Source organism: Pteronotus mesoamericanus, unplaced genomic scaffold (assembly GCF_021234165.1).
Source record: "Pteronotus mesoamericanus isolate MK-2021 breed Mesoamerican mustached bat unplaced genomic scaffold, CSHL_Meso_final contig_164, whole genome shotgun sequence".
In the NCBI taxonomy this organism is placed as follows: domain Eukaryota; kingdom Metazoa; phylum Chordata; class Mammalia; order Chiroptera; family Mormoopidae; genus Pteronotus; species Pteronotus mesoamericanus.
In genome coordinates this window covers 20000001-20016798 of record NW_026555065.1, presented here as the reverse complement: position 1 = coordinate 20016798, position 16798 = coordinate 20000001, and the positions used below count along the sequence as shown (strand labels likewise).

At 38.3% G+C, this 16798-nt stretch overlaps 1 protein-coding gene across 1 annotated transcript in view; it reads left to right on the top strand.

The window, feature by feature from the left end:
* Positions 1 to 5814: 5814 nt before the first annotated feature.
* BLOC1S6 (biogenesis of lysosomal organelles complex 1 subunit 6) overlaps positions 5815 to 16798 on the top strand; it is a 22795-nt gene continuing 11811 nt past the window's right edge. The window contains exons 1-2 of the mRNA XM_054565464.1: positions 5815 to 5998; positions 10211 to 10346. Coding sequence (XP_054421439.1) covers positions 5917 to 5998; positions 10211 to 10346 — 218 coding nt within the window. The 5' untranslated portion in view covers positions 5815 to 5916. The remainder of the gene's footprint in view (positions 5999 to 10210; positions 10347 to 16798) is intronic.

Genomic DNA, 16798 nt, shown 5'->3' with positions numbered 1-16798 from the left:
GAATGATGTCTTTTGACATCAAATACTTGGCTATTTTCAGTGCTGCAATCTTCAGAAAGGTGTCCCTACATATAAATGTCAAAACTGATCAGGCATCTTCATGGAAGGTTTGGGAACCCCTTCTCTTTTCATGGAGACACACTGTTTTAGGTTCCCTTCAAGTTTTCATTGTAAAAATTATGTCAAGAGAATAAGATAGGCCACAGACTTGGAGAATATATTTGCAAAAGACATATCCCATAAAGGGCTATTATCAAAAATATACAAAGAACCCTGGCTGATGTGGCTCAGTGCACATGTCTGGGTTGTGGGCCAGGTCCACAGTAGGGGGTGCACCAGAGGCAACCACACACTGAAGTTTCTCTCCCTCTCTTTCTCCTTCCTTCCCCCTCTCTAAAAATAAATAAATTAAAAAATATATACAAATAACTCTTAAAACTCCAGAGGAAAACAAACAACTTGATTAAAAAGGGGACAATATACAGACATCTCACCAAAGAAAATATACTGATCACAGATAAGCATTTGAAAAGATGTTCCACATCATATGTCATTAGGAAATACAAATTAAAGAAACTTTGAGATACCACTACACTTCTGTTACTGATAGAATGGCCAAAATCCAGAATACCAACAACACCAAAAGCGTGTGAAGATGTGGAACAATAGGAACTTTCATTCATTGCTGGTGGAAATGCAAAATGGTACAGCCACTTTGGAAGACAGTAGGCTGCTTTTTTATAAAACTAAACCTTCTTTTACCATATGATCCAATAATCCTGCTACTTGGCATTTACCCTATGGATTTGAAAAATTATTCTACACACAAATTTGCATGTGGATGTTTATAGCAACTTTATTCATAATTGCCAAAACTTGGAAGCAGCTTAGATGGCCTTCAGTAGCGACTGGATAAAGAAATTGTGGCACCTTCAAAAAAAGTGGAGTAATGCTCCATGCCAAAAAGAAACCGAACACCAAGCCATGAAAAGACATGAAGGAACATTCAATGCATATTACCAAGTGAAAGAAGCAAATCTGGAAAGGCTATACAGTGTATGATTCCAAATATGACATTCTAGAAAAGGCAAAACTATGGACAAAAAACATCAGTGATTGCCAGGGTTTAGTGTGACAGAGGGATGAGTAGGTAGTGCACAGAGAATTTTTTTAGGGCGCTAAAAATTCTCTGTGTTATGGTATAGTGGTGGATACATGTCATCATACCTTTGTCCAGTCCTATACATTATACAACATGAATAGTGAACCCTAATATAAGTGATCATGACATGTCCATGTAGGTTCATGAATTGTAACAAATGTATCACTCTGGTGAAGGATGTTGATAATGGGGGAGGCTGTGTGTGCATAGGGGTAGAAAGTATATAAGAAGTCTCTGTACCTTCCCCTCAGTTTTGCTGTGAACTAAAAACTCTAAAAAACAGTCTACTGAAAAATTTCAAAAGCCATAGCTTTTGACCTCAGCATGTATTTTTACAAGCCTTTTGGCGGTCAGGTTTAGGAGAATGTGTTGGTGAAATACTCCACGTAACAATGTTTTTTACCTAATGCAAGGAAGGAATGATGGAAAGTGTGGTGGAGTTGCTTTGGGTGGAAGTATTTTAGCACTTTGCTAATGTGTAAGAATATTTCTCATGTAAATATAAGAAAAGTGGTTAAAATTCCTTGATGGTCATTTTCAGATTGGTTAATCATAGGCAAAATGATACCGTTTTTGTTTTAGTGTCCTAAGTTCTCTGATTTTCTACCTTCAGTTCCCTTTCTTCTTCTTCTTCTTCTTCTTCTTCTTCTTCTTCTTCTTCTTCTTCTTCTTCTTCTTCTTCTTCTTCTTTTATTATTTTGCACGCACAGCACCCTTTATGAATGTGTGCAAATTTCCAACACTTTACTACGTTAGAAATATAAGGTAATGGTTTGTAACATCTTTCTTCTGTATAGCTTTCCTTTTCCCATCCCCTTTCCCTGCAGCTCCTGGTCCCTACATCCTTCTCACTCAAATCTTCTTGTGCCCCTACCTCTATCCTTATTTTTGGGAAAAGATGGAGAGAGATAAAGCGGAGGGGGGAAAGCAAATCCTGTACGAGAAGTAGGCCAAACTTGGAGTAGATTTTATCAAATCTTAGCACATTCTAAATATAGGACATCCTGATTAATAAAAGGAAGAGAAGATATTCATGTATTAACATTTTTTCTCTGCTTGAATCTCGCTCCTGCCTACTCCATTTTGGTTAGCAAAAATAAAGGATACAAGACAATTTAAGGAAAACAGCAAAACTGAAAAGTGGATAAATGGTTTTGATGTATTTGTTGCATTATATTTGCTCTCCCTTTTTTGGATTTCAAGGTCCTTGGAATCCAGTGGACTTATTTTCCTTTTGCTATGAATATACAGTGTTTAATTTTTTCTGGGTATCATTTCTTTGGATTAACTTCCTCAGAGCTGTATGATTACATTTTGTGTTATCTTTTGTCTTAAGTTCTTTTGGTCTAAAAACTATACAACTTGTCTATTAAGTTCTTTTACTAGCCACTTAATCTGTGTTACTCTTGTCTGACCCAAAAGATAGTTGGCACCTCGAGGTCCTTGAGTCTGAAGTATACTTTTGCTACTTATGGTGATTTTTCCTGTTGAAGGTTTTACTAATTTTTCTCTGCATATTACATTTGACCTGTTCTTCAAAGTACTGTTTAAGTTCATTTCCTCTATAAGTTTTTAAAATTTCTTTAGTTACTCTCAGTTGTGCACTACATAGTTGTACATCTGTGGTGGGCTGGAATAATGGCTCCCCCTCCGCCCACCCATGAAAATGTCCACTTTCAATTCCCCAGAATCTGTGAATGTGACCTCACATGGCAAAAGGAAACTTTTTATTTGGTTGAGATGGAGAGATTATCCTGGGTTATGCAGATGGGCTCAATGTAATCACAGGGGTCCTTATAAGAGGGAGGCTGGAAGATCCGAACAGGAGAGAAGACAATGGGCAATGGTAGTAGAGGGAGAAAAGACAATGAGATAGGCCATGACCCAAGTAATGTGGGCAGCCTCTAAAAGCCAGATGAGGCGAAGAAACAGATTCTTCCTCAGAGTCTCCAGAAGTAACCATACCTGTTGACACCTTGATTTTAACCCAGTGAGACTGATTTTGGACTTCTGAACTCCAGAAATTTAGGATGATAAATTTGTGTTGTTTTAAGCCACCAAATTTGTGATTATCTGCTATTTGTTACAGCAGCAATAGGAAACTAATATGATGTCATTAATGTGCTCTACAGTTTTTTAGGTTAGTTCCACATAATTTAGCACTTTACTGCCATGCTAATTCTACTATGTATAAATGTTATAATATAAATTCCTGGTGGGCTGGAGCCAGAATTTTTAACCTCATTTTTTATACCCTAAGTGCCCATTCTTAGGTAGTCAGCTTTTTGGAATGGATTCTATCTCTGGCACATAAAAGATAATGGCTACCACCAGCGCATTTTGAAAGACAAATATAACTCAATGAACTGTGTTTAATTCCTTGGCATCAAATTCCAATCTTTTGTTTCTGAGGTCTGCGTCCCAAGCAGTGTCAGATGCACACTTGCTAAATGGAGGCAGGAACACAGGGTCTTTAACAGGCACTTGATGCAATGAGTGGAAATCTCTGGAAGTAAAGAAGGAAAAGGAGAAAGAGAAAACCAAGATGGGTCAGGTAGAAAGTCCTCCTTATCTATTAACCTGATTATGTTATCAAACTTTCCAATATGAATTTTTCTTAAAGCAAAATAGAAAAGGGAAAGATGGTAAAAATAGGCAGGGTGTGACAGTTTAATTTTATCAATTAAATTCAAATAACCAGTATTTTAAAATTCAGGTAGTATGCTTAATACTATGTTTAAGAGCTAAAGTGGTCACAGATAACCCATAGGACATGGGTGTATCCTAAAGGGCCTTAGTATCTAGTTGGGAGATACAGCAGTGAGCTAAGGTTACTGAGCAGTTTATCAAGTGTCATCTTGTGTGATTCAGACTTTGGAGATTATCAATATTTGGAATTTGGGGATAGAGAATCAATACTTCATCCAGCGAATATTTCTTGAGAATCTGTTATGGTTCTCTGTGAATGACAGTTTTTCTTTGGAGTTTGCAATCTAATAGAGAAAAATCAAGAGAAGTAACTGACTAATGTGAGAATGGATTAAGTGCTAAATAGCAGGAAGATGCTTTGTAGTGAGAAAAGGTTATTACTGTAACTTCTGAAAGTTGAAAGGCTTTGTAGAATTGTGAATGATTTTAAATTAAAGGTATTAGATCAAGCCTTCAAAGAGGAGTAAGGCATTGACTAGAATATTCCAGGCTGATGCACGGGCAAGAGCACTGCAGGTATTTCATGCCTGGATGTAACAAAGGATGCTTGAAATGTAGTGTGTTACTTTCCTATTAACATAGCAACAAATTATCACGAACTTAAAGAAATATAAATTTATTATAGTTCTGTAGGTCAGACATCCAATACAGGCTACGTTGGGATAAAATCAAGGTGTTGGTAGGACTGAGTTCCATTCTAAAAGTTCTAGGGGTGAATCCATTTCCTTGTCTTTTCCAGCTTCTAGAGATCACCACAATCCTGGCCAGTGGTTCCCTTCCTCTTTTCAAAACCAGCAATGTTGCAACTTTCTAATCATCCTTCATATGTGTTACCTCCCTCGCGGCTTTCCTCTTCTGCCTCCTCTTTCATTTTGAAGGCCCTTGTGATTATATTGTGCCTACTCAGTAATCGAGGATAATCTATTTTATGTTAGGTCAGGAGATTAGCAACTTTAATTACCCTTATCGGTGAAACTTAACATATTAACAGGTTCTGGGGATTAAAACTGTGGACATCTTGTGGTGGGGGTCATTATTTTGCTTACCACGTAGTAAGGAAGAACTACTTTCCAGAGGGAAGGCAAAAGAAAGGGTATGAATGCACTGATAAGGGCAGTGGGGTTACAGGTGCAAGCTTCGGAGGTTTGACATAAACTCTCTGATGACAGTGTTGGCTGTAGCACAGCCAAATGTTTGGACAAGCAAGTTTGGGAAGCCATGCTTCCCGATGTTAGGAGTCCACTATTGTAGTCCAGATGAGATGGTCTACGTTAGGGAGAGCATAGTTGATGGTTGGTCTGGGGCTGCTTCTACCCATTTCTAAGTGTTTTTCATCAAAACTCATGACAGTCCCCAAGATCTCAGCTAGTGCAGTTTGCTGAGATCTTGCAGTAATATGGATGAATTTGTTCAGTAAATGCTGCAACCCAGGTCTTAAATCATTCACCTACAATCCACAGGGAGACCGGAAACCCCGTCAGTCCCCCGGTTAGCAAGGCTGAAGCTTACAGAGAGCCAAACACTTAACTTCTTAATGGTCCAAATCGCTGAGACAGCACGCAGTCCTCGTTCTTAAGGTGCTGCCTTAACACGGATGCAAAGTCGAAGAGCTGTGTACGGTTTCAGCGATTTAAGCCTAACTGCTCCTCCAGCTCCAAGAAGTTCTTCCGGTCTTCGAGAGCCCCGCGAAGAGCAGCCCCTTCCCGTCACCGCCCACTTTCTCCCTCCCGCCCCGTACTCCATCTACCCCTTGGTCGCAGTGATGCAAGCCCCGGCACAGCGGACTGAAAAGACACCGCGCCCTGCACCAACGACGACGTCAGCACGGAGTCCTCGGACCAACGGGGTGGAAGAAAAGGAAGCAGAAAAGGTTAGGGAATGTGGCGGACCCGTGGTCACGTGCTCCGCGCACGCCGTCTTCCGCTTCCGTTACTTCCGGGTGCGATCGCTGCAAGTGTCAGGCTGGCCCTGGACTTGCTTGGTCCCTCTCTACTGTATCGGATCATCTACACAACTGCCCCTTCCTTGGTCCCAGCGGGAGGGACATGAGTGTCGCTGGGCCGCCGCCTTCGGACGGGGTCTTGGCACAGCCTTCCGACGGTCTGGGGCCTGGGGAGCAGACGCCGGGTACGGGAGGTCGGCGCAGGGAGGGGCGGGCAGGAGGGACGGAGTGGGTGGGTCTTCGGGTCCGCCCCGCGGGAGTCGGCTGCTGTGGGCAGCTGCGGGGAACCGTGCCGGCCCTACTGCTGTGTGAAGTGGGTGGGAAACGAGGTTTGGCGGGGCAAGTGGTGTTTTTTGGGTGCGGTTGGAAGCAGTTGATGGTGAAATCATTTTGTTTATGTGACTCCAGCTCTTGTTGGCTATTTGTTACACGTTGGTGGTTGAGGATGAATTTGTCAGAAGGATGATGGCTTTGTAATTTAGAGACTTGATCCACCCGTGAAATGCTGTGTTTTGCTTGTTGATATTACTGCATCTTTATTCTTCCAACAGTCTTTTTTTTTACTCCAGTTCCAAGAGAGATTTAAGCCCCAATGCCCTAAGGCATCCGTTGAATCCAGTGGGTTGTCTTGCTTTGATTCCAGATGGTACAATTTCTGTACCATTTCATGTTTGGGACAATTGAGAAAAGTACTCAGAGTAGTTTCGTGTTCTGTGATTCAGATGAAGAGCCATAGATGAGAAAGGCTGCAGGGCGTTGGATGTACCTTTTCTTTTTCCTCCCTTTCTAGAAATATAGGCGTTACCCCCAAATAGTGCTCAATCTTTTCTTGGCCATGCTTTTCCTCAATGGTCTCCCTCTCTTCCCACCTTCCTAAGTTGCTTCTATAAATATGACTTCCTTGTATCTATGTGCAGCTTGGGTGCCTCTCAGCTTGCTCCTCTGTCTGTTCGCTGGATGCTTTGACATGGCTTTTTTGAACTAACCTCACTTACAGCATGTAGTCAATAAAAGTAGACGCATGATCCTATTATTGGTGCCAAGTTACTCTCACTTGAAACTTTGATACTACTCTGGACTCTTTCCTCTCACCTCCTACCTCTGTGTAATCTAGAGCATTCCACTAGTCAATATCCAACTCCTCTTTCTATTTTCACCCATAAAACAATAGTTGTAATGCTAGTCCGCCTCCAGTCTTTCTCTTACACCCCATCTACCCTACTACTGTCACATAAGTGCTCCAAGACAAAGCTCCAGTCATGACATTTCCTTGCTTGGAAGCCTTCAGTGGCTTCTAACTGCTTAATAAAGAGCCAAACCCATTAGCTTGGCACTCATCAGTCCTTCTAGTCTGGCTACATGGTTCTTAGAGCTCACTACTGCATATGTCCTATGCTCTCACTACCTTCTCTCTCCAGAGCAATTCCATACGTATCTTTTCTTATGATTGCTTTCTTTTCCCATACAGTATCCCTTCCACTCCTGTCGTCACACTTTCTTACCCAATTGGAAATAGTAGCTTTCCTTTTGTTGGGGGTAATGTAAATTGTTACCATCTCTCTTAGGAAGGCAGTTTTGCAGTAGTTGTTAAAAAAAATAACATAAACTCTTTGTCCCATTGGTCTGTTTCTAAGGATTTGCCCTACAAAAACAGTGACACAAATATGCAAAGACAAGCAAAAAAGCTCACTGCAACATTGTTTGAAATAGGAAAAATGAAAATAACCGAAGTACTCATCCTTATGTGTCTTAGTCTATTCTGGTTGCTCTAACAAAGTACCAGAGGCCAGATGGCTTAAACAACAGACGTTTATTCTTCGCAGATCTGGAAGCTGGAAAGTCCAAGATCTGGGTGCTGGCAGATTAGATTCCTGATCTTGCAGACAGCTGCCATTCTCACTGTGTCCTCACATCGTGGAGGGAGAGAATTCTGGTTTCTCTTTAAGGACAAGAACCTCATGGGGGTCCCACCCTCCTGACCTCCTTTAAACCTAATTCCCAAAAGCCCATTGCCTTGGAGGTGAGGGCTTCAACATGACTTATGGCAGGGACACAAGCATTCAATGCAAAACTGGTTAAACAAAATATGTCAGAATTCTGTTCACTTAAAAAGAATGTAGTAGGTCCACATATGTTAATTTGGAAAGATAAATAAGATATATATTTAAGAAATGTGTTGTATAAAAATACAAGTAATATTTCATTTGTGATAAAAGCAGGGTTTACACATGGGTATGCAAGGACAATTTCTTGAAGCCTGTGTAAGAAACCTCAGAGTGACTCTCTAAGGGCATGAGAAAGAGTATTTTTACTTTTCAGCTTGTCCCTCCCCCACCTTTGTGTTCTAAGTTTTCACAAGATTAACATTTTAAAAAAGAAAAAGAAATGAAAATTTCATCCATTGTTCAAGTTTCAGTGCAAATGTTCACACCCCCTTTAGGAATTGTTCCCAGACTTTTCTGGTCAAAATAATCTTGCTCCCCTCTGAATTCCCTTCTAAGTTTTTGTTTCTCTAATGGCACTTCTCACGTGCTGTGATTCTCCTATATTGAACCCTTTCACAGAAGGAGACTTGCTTAATTTATTGTTGTACTCAGAAACTAGTACATTGTGTGTGTGTGTGTGTGTGTGTGTAGACATGAAGCAAATGTTTTTTGTATGAAAAGGGTAAGGACCCTTTATTTTTGTTTAATCTCCCACATAAAGCACCTTGAACTTAGTAACACTTAGTGTGTATGTAAAAACATGAAAACTTAGATACTTCCACTAATTAACTAGAAGAGTAGGGAAGGGAAGGGACCTATGCATTATAATGTCTATACGGGAGGAGCAAAAGTAGGTTTATAGTTGTTCATATGGAAAATAATACAATTAATAATATAAGAATAAACTGTTTTATGTACTCACAATTGTAAACCTACTTTTGACCCACCCTGTATATTGTTAGGGAGGTGTATTAAAGTTGAAATGTTCTTATTTGGGTATTTTGTATAATACATAATGTTTTTTATATTTACTTAAGAGAGTTTCTTTGCACTATAATTATAATCAGTCCTTAAGCAGTGGCATAAATTCTCAGCTATACTTATTCACTTACCATCTGAGGGTGCATCAGTAGCAATAGCCATAAATGCTCCACTTTTCTCCTTATATTTTTATTTCACTTGTGGAATGCTCAGTTTTTTACTTAGCTCTTACCTATTTGAATATTGCCTTGCAACCATGACATTCCAAAGTTTGCTCATGTTTTTCAGGATCAGAATAAAAACCATACTATTTTATTTTGATCTTTAAAAGTTTATTTTGAATATGACAGCATGTTGTTTTCCTTAATCTTGCCAAAATTTAAATATGTGGTAAAAACTATACATGGAAATGGGCTATAAGCAATGTGTTAGATACATGTATCCTATATAATGTTCTATTTTGATGTTACTGAATGTTACCAGGTTGTGCTTAAAGAGAGATGTTTCAGAGTTTAATATTAGTTTAAAAATGTTTTTAGAGTACCATTCTAATAATATGACCATTTCATTTTTTTCTCATTCTAAGTCAGTGATTCTAAAATCTTAAACCAATCACCGAACCCTGTTCAGAAATTGTTTTATACTTTTCTTGGCAGTAGTAGTGATTGATGGATATTCATTTTAGACACTTTTGATTGCCTGGCACATTACTTACAGTGCTTTTATTCAAAGGAAAAGTATGAGGCTTAGTTCCTCCCATCACAGTTAGATATATACACAAGACATAATACATTATTTTCTATAGTATATGAAGGTATTGATCTCTAGAAAGGAGAAATTCTTAGAAAATTTCTCTCCTAACAAATGACAAAACAGCCCCCCTTTACATGTAAATAATATGTCAAGTTATATGCAAAATAGATATTTTTACTCCCATAGAAATGAAAAAAATATTTTTAGGTATTGCATTTTTAAAAAGTATATATAGTTTCTACATGCTTTTGAAAAGAATTTTGAAATTGCTTGCATGAGAATCACAATTTGTATTCAGTCACTGGTTCATGAGTTTTCACTCAGTGACTGTTCTCCACTTTCAGGCCTCAGATTTCTTTAATAATCCATTGAAAACTATAACTCCTCTGTCATGAAAAATACACGAACATACAGAATTTTGCATATGTTGATATTTTTTTAATCTATACTTTATGTTATAGTAGTAGCTTTAAAACATGTTTTCAGTGCTCATAACCCGTTTTTTTTTAGAGGACGCTCAGAAGGTAAAAGTTAAAAAAAAAAAAAAAGAGGATTCCTGTACTACCTTGTGCATGTGCGCTGAACCCCATTGCCAGCCTTCTTCCCTGTCTCCCTACTCCTTTCTCATCCCTGTGTCAATTTAAAAGCTTCTTAAATTTGATTTTTGCTTGGGGACAGGTGACACTTCTCCAGATGAAGGGTTAACAGAGGACTTGACTGTAGAAGACAAAGCTGTGGAGCAACTGGCAGAAGGATTGCTTTCTCACTACCTGCCCGATTTGCAGAGATCAAAACAAGCCCTCCAGGAACTCACGTGAGCTCACAAAAAGCAGAGATGCACTCGTTTCCCCTCTGGCAGAGTCATCCTTTACCGTATCAGTATATACTGTATTAAGTCATATTATTTTGTAACATTTCATGCAATTGAGTGTTTCTTTATCTTCAGTGGTAGCAAATGGGAGTGGAGGAATTCAGAGTAATGTAAATATGAAAAATGAAATGAATACTTGTAGACTGTTTGTATTCTAAAAATACCCCTAAATCCTACCTAGACTTTTTCATTAATTTTGGGTGTTTACCAGTATTTTATAAAAGTCCTGCCTATTGGGAATGTCGCATGATGGGTATACACCTATTTCTGAATAGAGTTGCAAAATTGCTTCCATGAGAGTCACAATTTGTATTCAGTCACTGGTTCAAGAGTTGCCCGAAATCCTTAAGTATCTTTTATTGAGTGGCTCATTTCATCCTCTACTAGCTAAACAAAGGATTGGAGGGAACATTAAGAGCAGAACAGGGTAAGGAAGAATGGAACCCATAAAGTGGGTTCCCATACACACTTTACTTTATCGGTTCCCACCTGGGCACCACAGACTGAGTTTCTACTTCCTCCAGAGTCAGGACCTGTCTGGATTGCCCAGGTGGGCCTAATGTTTTTTTCTGTGATAGTCATGTTTAAGGCTCTGAGCTGCTGCTTTTCTAAGACCTACTCTCTGAAAACTTATCTAAAAAGACTTTATTAGGACAAAAGGAGAGAAATAATCAACGATGATCATTTCATAAATGTTAGTTAAGTAATGTTGTAGTTCTTAGATTTGAAGGTGATAAATGAGTATAGAAGCAGTACCATGTTCTTCTACATGTGGTATGCTACTGTAGGTAGGGAGTTGGCAACATTCTGGTTTTCTGCTAGTTTCAAGTGACATTTTATTATCCCTAGTATGTCTTATGTCTTGTATTTTAACACCAGTTAATCCTTGTGTGGCAAAAGAGTAATCAAGTTTTTGTTGTGTGGTTTAGGTGAGGTTTGATAGACTGACATAAGGTAAGAAACTCTGAAAGCAAAACATTTGGATAACACCCTCCTAACAGGAAGCTCAGAGTCAGGGTTTAACTGCAGAGTTTAATTGGTGGACATTGGCTAAAATTTAGTGTTTTGAGTATCCCCACTTCCTAGGCATCCATATGATGATGATGATGATGATGGTGATGATACTGCTGCTGGTGTTGGTAAAATTAGTTACTGTTTATTACTATACTTACTACGTTTGCCACTTTACATACCATATCTTAATTAGTCTGACACCTACTTTATGAAGTATCTAATATTACCTCTGCTTACAGTTGAAGAAACTGAGGTTCAGAGAGGTTAAGTAACTTGAAAAAGATTACACAGATAGTGTTGGAATTAATAATTGAATATGATGCATAAGCAGTTATTATACATCTTGAGTGGTAAGGCAAGATAAGCAAATTTCAAAGAAGGGAAAAAGAAATGTTTTCTAGAAGGTGTCTCTTTCAAATTTCACTAATCATAAAGATGCATGGGAAACAGCAGTAGACTAAGAGCTCCCGAGTCCTAGTCCTCACTCCGTCATTAAACTAATCTTCATGAAGCCTCTTCACCATTATAGAAGCAGGTAAGAAGGAGAAGGCAGTGGGAGATAAAAATTAAGCTTTTTTGTAGCTAACAATGGATAAGGAAGACCAAGAACAAAATTTAGCTTTATATTTAAGAAAGGTTATGAATAGCCTTTTATATATGTCATTTTAAGAACATTGGAAAGAGAAAAAAGAGGGTCTGGGATCCCGGTTCTTAAAAGTAGCTGGAGGAGGTGCAGTTGCGAATAGTCTCAGTAGAGCTCTGCTTTACATTAAAACAAAAACAAAACACAACAACAAAAAGAAAAAAACAGGCTTTTTTTTTTTTTTTTTGATTAAAAGGAAACCTTCCAAGGAAATACTTTATTTTCCTCAGAGATCATTAGATATTGCATCAGGGTTTCACAATCACGTTCATCATGTTTACCACAGATTATACAAAACTTCAAGGGAAAGGTAAATCAGTCATTTTGCCCCACTATGTTGTAGCTAAATATTCTCTGGAACTTTCTTCTAGAATTTCTAGACTTCTGGATCATGAAAGTTACAATTACAGTTTTGTTATAAAGGATACAGATCAGGACCAGCCTAATGAATAGACACAGAGAACAGGGTCAGAGGGCATTCCCAACAAAGAGCTTCTGTGCCCTCTCCTAGTGAATGAAATTAGGGCATATCACCCTCCCAGATATGTTCACCAACCAGGAAGCTCTACTGAGCTTTGCGGTCCAGAGTTTTTAACAGGGTTTCATTAAGTAGGCATAGTTGATTGAACCATTGGCCATGCAATCGAACTCATTTTCCAGACCCCCCTCTTCTTTGGGGAATGGGCTGATACTACATGGCTCAAAACCTCAACCCTCTGACCACATGATTGATGTTTCCGGCATGACCAGCCCTAGTATTGAAGCTCTCTGGGCCCACCATGGGTCACCTCATTAGCATAATCAGGTATGATTCAAGGGTCTCATGAATAACAAAGATACTCTTATTTTGGAAATTCCAAGGGTTTTAGAGTAGATATGCCAGGAACCTGGGACAAAGATCAGACAAATTCATGATTATGCAACAGATGTTCACTTAGCTCATATTTTAAAAACTTTTAAAAATATTTTTATTATACTTTTGTTTACAGGACATGTGTTCATTTTTCTCTTTTTTAAATCTATTTTGAAATTACAGCTGATACCATATTATATTAGCTTTAAATGTACAACACAGTGATTAGACATATATAACTTAGAAACTGATCACCCTGATAAGTGTAGTACCCATCTGACACCATACATGGTTACTATAATATTATTGCTAATATTCCCTGTGCTGTAATTTATATCTCTGTGACTATTTTTACTCTCTTTTTTTAATTTTTCAATTACAGTTGACATTCAATATTATTTTATATTAGTTTCAAGTGTACAGCATAGTGATTAAACATTTATATAATTGATGAAGTGTTCCCTCCTGTAAGTCTAATGCCCACCTTGCACCATACATAGTAATAGCAACATTATTGACTGTATTCCCTATGCTGTACTTTACATCTCTGTGACTGTTTTGTAACCACTAATTTGTAAATTCCTTCACCTATTTTACCCAGCTTCCCAATCCCCCTCCCATCTGGCCACCATCAGTCTGCTCTCTATATCTGTGAGTCTGTTTCTGTTTGTTTATTTATTTTGTTCTTTAGATTCCACATGTAAGTAAAATCATACTGTATTTGTCTTTCTCTGTTTGACTTATTTCACTTAGCATAATACCCTCTAGGTCCATCCATTGTTGCAAATAGTGATTTCATTCTTTCTAAATGTATTTTGCCTATTTTTAAATTGGGTTATGTACTTATTGTTGTGTTTTAAGACTACTTTGTATACTTTTGATACAAGTCTTTATGTGTTTAAAGAATATTTTCTCCAGGTGTGTAGCTTATCTTTTCATTCTCTTAACAGTGACTTTTGCAGAGTAGAAGAATATAATTTTAAAAGTCCTTAATGGATTATGCTTTTGGTATTCCGTGTAAAAATTCATCACCATATCAAGGTCACCTAGATTTTCTCCTGTCTTTTCTACAAGTTTTAGAGTTTTACATTTTACATTTAGATCTATCATCCATTTTCAGTTAATTGTTATGAAAGGTGTAAGGCGTGTGTCTAGGTTAACATATTTGCACATGCATGTCCAATTCTTGTCTTACCATTTGTTGAATAGACTCTTATTTCTCCACGGTATTATCTTAGCTCTTTTGCCAAAGAGCAGTTGATTATATTTGTGTGGTTCTAAGAGCTTTGTATACTGTTCCGTTGATCAGCGTGTGCTCTCATTGATACCATGCTGTGGTGATTTCTGTAGTTTTCTAAGTCTTGAAATTGCATATGTCTTCCAACTTTGTTCTTCAGTATGCATTGACTCTTCTAGGTCTTTTTAAATTTCCATGTTCATTTTAGAACCAGTTTATTGTATCTACAAAATAATTTGCTTGGATTTAAATTGGGATTACATTGAATCTATAGATCAAGTTGGGAGGAATTGATACCATAATATTAAGCTTTTACTACATGTTCTTGGACTCTCTCTCCATTATGTACATCGTTTTAAAATTTAAAAAACTCTTGAGAGCTTTACATAAAGATCCTGTACATATTTTGCTAGATTTATACCAGAGTATTTCCTCTGAGGGGTTTTTGTTTACTGCTGGTATATAGGAAAGCAACTGACTTTTGTATATTTATGTTGCATCCTGAAACCTTGCTATACTGACATAGTAGTTCCAGGAGGGTTTTGTTGATTCTTTGGGATTTTCCACATAAGCATTCATGTATTTCATCTGTGAGCAAAAATAGTTTTATTTTAATCATATATCTTTTATTTCCTTTCCTTTTCTTATTACATTAGCTAGGACTTCCAGTATGATATTGAATAGGAGCAGTGAGAATGAACATCTTTTCCTTGCTGCTGATCTTAGGGGGAAGACATCTGATTTCTTGCTACAAGTGTGATGTTAACTATAGTTAAAAAAATGTTCTTTAACAAGTTGAGGAAGTTCCTCTCTCTTCCTAGTCTGTTGAGAGTGTTTTTAGTCATGAATGGCATTGGACTTGGTCAAGTACTTTTTCTGCATCAACTGACAGGACCATATGACTTTTCTTCTTTAGCTTTCTTCAAATATTGAACCAGCTTTGCATACCTGGAATAAATCCCATTTGATTGTGGTGTATAATTTTTTTATACATTTTTGGATTTGATTGCCAATATCTTATTGAGGATTTCTGCATCTATGTTCATGAAATACATTAGTCTATAGATTTTCCTTTCTTGTAATGTCTTTATCTGGTTTTGGTTTCTGGGTAATGTTGGCCTCATGGGAAATGCTCCCTCTACTTCTGTTTGGTCTTTGTGCTTTCATTTCTGGGAGGTTATTGCGTATTAATTCAATTTTTATAATAAATAGGATACAGTAGGTTGTTAGCCAGACATGAGCACTGTAAGGGTGATACCCAGGTACAGAAGGTCACCTGGAGTGAAAGCCCAGGTGCCTAGCAAAACTGGAAAAACAAGTATTGTAGGGTGGGACCTCGCCCCACAGTGACCTTTCTTCCCCTAGTGTATTGCTAGTTACGCAGTTTAGACTGTCCCCAGAGATTTTCTCAATCTGGCAAGTCCTCCCTTTGAGGAGGAACAAAGGGGCTGGTGAAGAGCCTCATATGATTCCTGTACAAGCCCTCACAAGACCACTTCCTCGAACATTAAGCCCTCAGGACAATGAGGTTCTGACCCGCATCAGAAACAAAGCTTTGGGTCTGTTGACCACAGAGACCGAGTTTTGGTCAAACTAGAGATAACATCTAGGCCACTATTGTGTTTCAGCCTCAGGCCCAGAAAAGCAGCAAAACCAGCTGCAGCTATACCAGGGCTGACATCATGACCAGCTGCATTGACGAATGACCCTCTATCCTAGCACCGACCAATCAGTGGAGACCGTGACCGTGAAAGGACACACCTGGAAAGCTGATGAATAGTCTATTGACATTCTCCCCTAAAATTCCTGCCTTTAGGAAACAGATAAAAACACACAAAATGAAACAGCCCTGCTGGCTTCCTTTTTCTACGACTTCTACTCTGTGACTTGCTAAATAAACTTTCACTTGTATTTGAGTTCTCGTCTCTGAATTATTTCTTGTGCAATCTCAAGGACCAACATCTAACACCTGGTACCATTTGCTGTTAAGATACAGGCCTACTTAGATTATATTTCTCCTTGTGTGAGTTTTGGTAGTTTGTGTCTTTCAAGGAAGTAGCCGTTTTTATCCAAGTTACTAAATTTACGGATATGGAGTTGTTGAAAGTACTCCTTTATTATCCTTTTAATGTACATGGGATCAATAGTGACAACTTCTCTTCCATAAATTATGTTAGCAATTTGCAACTTCCCTCTCTTTGTTAGTTTGGCTAGAGGTTTATCAATTTTATTGATCTTTTGAAGAACCAACTTTTGGTTTTGTTGATTTTTCTATATTAGTTATTGTAACCGCCTCTATTTGCTTTCCTGCTTATCTCAGGTCATTGATTTGCTGGGTTTTCCTCTCATCTGTTCTGTTTCACCTCCTGTGGTCTCTAGTCAGAGCTGAAGGGACAAACCTGTGACCTCTGGAGTCTGCCAAACTCAGTGCTGGATGGTGGAGATGCTGTAGCTGCCCTTCGGTCTCATTGTTATTTCTTTTTCTCACTATTGATCTCTGTTTAACAGCATAGTTTTGCAAGCAAATCCTGTCTCTCACTTTTTTGTCAATGGTATTCTTTAAAATAATTAATTAGGTGGTCCCTCAATGTCACTTATTCCTGTGATCCCAGCATTGATTGATCTAGAGAAGTATATTAGGAAAGTTG